Consider the following 4,218-nt stretch of genomic DNA (forward strand, 5'->3'; position numbering starts at 1 on the left):
AAAAAAAAAAAAAAAAAAGAAAAAAGAAATGTCTTTATTTATCTATTTATTTATTTCTGGTGCTGGGGATCAAACTCTGGATCTTGCCCTTGTGAGGCAGGGGGCGGCACCACTGAGCTACATCCCCAGCCCAGGAGAAATGTCATTTTAAGTCTCTAGATGATAGCCTCACACACTTTCGGTGAGCTTGTGAATGGGAGAGACTCTCAGAAGAACAGTGTGGACACATCCATGAAGTTCTACATATGTAGGCTCTGCCTGACATTTCCTCTGTGTGTGTGTGTGTGTGTGTGTGTGTGTGTGTGTGTGTGCGTGCACGCAGTACTGAGGATTGAACCCAGGGCCTTCAAATGGAGCTAAATTCCCAGTCTATTTTAATTTTTTTTTTTAACTTCGAGACAGGGTCTTGCTAAGTCAGTCAGTTGCCCGGGCTGGCCTTGAGATCACGGCGATCCTCCTGCCTCAGCCTCCTGAGTGCTGGGATTACAGCCATGCACATCCATCCTCACCCACTGTTTATAATAGCAAAGGATGGGAAACAGAAACATGTCACATCAGAGAAGTCAAATAAACACAGGCGCATCTGTTCTAGTTGGAAGAGAGCATGTGGTACCAAGAGGTGTGAAACAATGCCAACAGATGTTAAGGAAAGCAAGACAGAATCCACACTATCACTGCCTGAAATTATCTTTAAAAACACACTCATATTTATTTGGATATGCCTCTCTGGAAGGCTTGCCTCAAAACAGCATTGCCTGAAAAGAGGACAAATGAGCCAGGTGTGGTGGTGCATGCCTGTCATCCCTGAGAGTTTGAGGCCAGCCTGGGCTACGGAGCAAGGCCCTGTCTCAAGAAGAAATAAATAAAATTAAAATGCTTCCTGCAACTAACAAAGCAATAAGGGGCCCAGCATGTGCCCACAGACCCTCTACCACCAGCACCAGCTCGATTTCTTCCCCTGTGGTTCCAGGGATTGAACCTGAGGGCTTCTACCACCAAGCTTCATTCCCAGCTCCATTTTTGTTTGTTTCTTTGTTTGTTTGGTCCCAGGGATCAAACTCGCTCGGGTCCTCCTTGCACTTGCAAGGCAGGTGGCAGCACCACTGAGCTAAATCCCCGGTCCTGGGATCAGGTTTAGACAAGTCCCTCCCTTGGTTCAACCCGGCAAGAGGCCTGGTGTCCTAACAAGGCATTCCTCCTGTGTGCAGTAAACAGAGAATGTTTTACCTTTCAGCAAAGGTGTCGAGTTTCCCCAGCTCATCGGAGAGACCGACCAGGGAGTCCAAGGTCCCCACCTAGGAGAGCAGAAAGAAGTTAGAGGTTCTTGGTGTGGAAGCCTGGGTGTCATTTCAACGGCAGGGTGGGGACCCTCATGTCATCCACACCTGGACAGACCGGGCTCCGGAGGGAAACCACATCTGCAGAGCCATCCTTGGGTGAGGACTACGTCCGTCTCAAAGCCCGGTCATTCTTCCCGTAGCCAGACAGATAGACCAGAAAGTTAGCAAGGTAAAACCCCTGCAGGGCATGGTGGTGCAAACCTGTAATGCCAGCACTCAGGAGGATGAGGCAGGGGGGTCGTCAGAAGTGTTTCAAGGCCAGTTTTGGCTACACAGTGAGACCCTCTTTCAACACACACACACACACACACACACAGGCCTTGAACTCTCTGCATTCCTCCTGCCTCAGCCTCCCAGTGCTGGGAGTGCTGGTATGAGGCCGGAAGGGGTCCTTATGAAATTTCTTAGCGTGAAAAGGCTGCAGACCCCACTGGAAGTTCTATTTCCAGAGCCAGAGAGGAGCAGCTGCTGCCCAGTGCGTCCTCCACACAGGTGCAAAGGCGATGTTAGGATGGGCAGGAGGAAGGCCGGCGGCAGAGAACCAGTGCCCCGCGTGGGGGCACTGGTCTAATTGGTGACACACCCCACTCCCCAAAGCACACAGTGGCAAAGCCCAGTACTGCTACCCAGAGAGGCTGTTGCTTTTCAAGCAAGGTAATTTTAAGCTTTTTTGGGGGTATCAGTGATTGACTACACTAAGCTGCATCTCCTATCTTTTTATATGGACACAGGGTTTCCCTAGGTCTTGGACTCAAACTTATCATCCTGCCTCAGCCTCCCAAGATTCAGGAATCACAGGTGTGTGCCACCGACATGCCTGGTGACTATGGACCACCTTGGGCAAGGCTGTGTTACAGTCCTAGTGATCTAGTTCATAATCGCCACAATTACGTGGGGCTGGGACTTGAAGCTCTAGCAAGACCATCAGCGTTACTGGATGCCTACTAGCTCAGCACTTGGGAGGCTGAGGCAGGAGGATCGCCATGAGTTTGAGGCCAGCCTGGGCTACACAGCGGTACGTTGTCTCAAACCAAAATCGCGCGGCTCAGGTTCGGCGGGTTCCTTCTCCTTGGCTTCCCAGAGCAAGCCACCTTTGTCCTCTGCCCCATGTCCTGCTCCGTCCTCCCCAAATCCTTACCTCTGTAACCCTCCAGGTGTTTTACCTTGAAGTCAGGAATCGCGAACTTGGTGTTGTGGGACAGGTTGGATTTGGAGGTGACCATATTCATTCTCTCCAGCGCTTGTAAATTTTCCTTATCTCCAGGGGCCGAAATTAACCAAAATTCAGACATGCTTCCTGCCAGTCCTCTTACGGTTACTGTGTGGAAGTGAGACACAAGCCCAAATAGAAACTGGAGCGACAAGTGTCAGGGGGTCTCCATTCCCTCACTGCTCTTTGCCCTCTCGAAACCAATCATGGTGGCACACACCTGTCATCCCATCACTCTGGGAGGCTGAGGCAGGAGGATCGCAGGTTGGAGCCCAGCCTGGGCAATTTTGTGAGTCTTTGCCTCAAAATAGGAAATCTTTTTAAAAAGTGGCAGGAGGGCCCGGGGATTTAGCTCAGTGGTTCCACTGCCTGCCTTGCAAGTGCAAGGAACCAAGTTTGATCCCTGGTACCGCCCCCGCAAACAAAGTGGAAGTAAAGGCAGAGGTGGTAATGTAGCTCAAGGATACTCATTAGTGCAAAGCAACTGTGCTTATTTATCTCCACCGGGAAAGCCCGGGTCCCGGCAGCACCATCCCCTCCTACAGGGTGGCTCTGGGTGGTCCTTGGTTCTCCCTATCCAGACACAACCACTGCCGACAGGGTGACAGGGAGGGACAGGAGGCAGCACTCCGCCCCTCTGGGGAGGACAAGGGGGAGGAAGCAGGAGCACCAGGCAGGATTGGATTCTCACAGTAAGGCAGGCAGTTAGCTCTCGCTAAAGTTGACTCCAGGAGGATTATTTTCTGGGCTGGGGATCGAACCCAAGGCCTCTGCCCCGAGCTGCACCCCCCCCCGCCCTTTTTTACATAATTTATTTTGAGACGGTGGTCTGACAAAATCTCTAAGTTTCCGGGGCTGGGTTCCAACTTGGGATCCTCCTGCCTCAGCTTCCTGAGTGCTGGGATGACAGGCGTGCTGCACCGCGCCCAGATAGGGCTCTCCTTTTTTAAAGCAAGAAGGAAGGAGAGAAAGGGGGCCCTGAAGTCTGTTCCCCCCTACAGGGGCCGCTCACGGTCTGGGTGCCCTGCAGCCTTGGGAAGCTATCCCAGGCCGGCGCTGTCCCCGCGGTGTCCCCGCCTGCGTCCTGGGAACAGCGAGCACCCAGCCGGGCCTCCTTGAGCCTCCCTGCCCCACTCAGCCCCGCTCCTCTCAATCCCTCGGGGACAGTTGGCCCTACCCGTGTCTCCGAGGAGCGGCGTGGGCGCCGGGTGCCCACGGAGAACGCGCAGCCCCGGGTCGCTAGGCGTCCTCACCCTCTCCTGGGATCCGCGCTTCGGCGACCTTACCCGGGCTCTAGAGGAGCTCGAGGCGGACTCCTGGGAGGCAGCGGCTTCCGAGGCCCTTCTCGGCCACGCCTTTTATAGACGGTAATAGCCGGCAGAGGCGGGGCCCCAGGACATTTGCATAGACGCGAGCAGGGACACCGCTGGGGCGGGACTGGAAGCGAACTTGATGGGGAGGCGATGCGGATTGGGAGTGGGGTTACAGATTGGGGGACAGTTGCTGGGCTGCGGCTGGGGTGCCGGTTTGGGATTGGGGTGCCGATTTGAGGTGGGAGCGCAGATTTGGGCTGGGGTGTGGATTGGGGATGGGGTGCTGGCGAACCCACCCCATCGGCAGCCCCAAGACTGCCCAGAGCCGACAGAGTGGAGACTGGGGATCGGTACA

General features: G+C 54.2%; 1 protein-coding gene across 2 annotated transcripts in view; it reads right to left on the reverse strand.

The window, feature by feature from the left end:
* Atp6v1c2 (ATPase H+ transporting V1 subunit C2) overlaps window positions 1–3,899 on the reverse strand; it is a 23,638-nt gene extending 19,739 nt beyond the window's left edge. For both annotated transcript variants that reach the window (XM_010629052.3, XM_019208162.2), the window contains exons 1-3: window positions 3,728–3,899; window positions 2,504–2,658; window positions 1,228–1,295 (exon numbers count right to left, since the gene is read on the reverse strand). In XM_010629052.3, the coding sequence (XP_010627354.1) occupies window positions 1,228–1,295; window positions 2,504–2,632 (197 nt within the window). In that variant the 5' untranslated portion in view covers window positions 2,633–2,658; window positions 3,728–3,899. The remainder of the gene's footprint in view (window positions 1–1,227; window positions 1,296–2,503; window positions 2,659–3,727) is intronic.
* Window positions 3,900–4,218: the final 319 nt, after the last annotated feature.

The sequence above is a fragment of the Fukomys damarensis genome, unplaced genomic scaffold, assembly GCF_012274545.1.
Source record: "Fukomys damarensis isolate Sample0158 unplaced genomic scaffold, DMR_v1.0_HiC HiC_scaffold_25, whole genome shotgun sequence".
Lineage (NCBI taxonomy): Eukaryota > Metazoa > Chordata > Mammalia > Rodentia > Bathyergidae > Fukomys > Fukomys damarensis.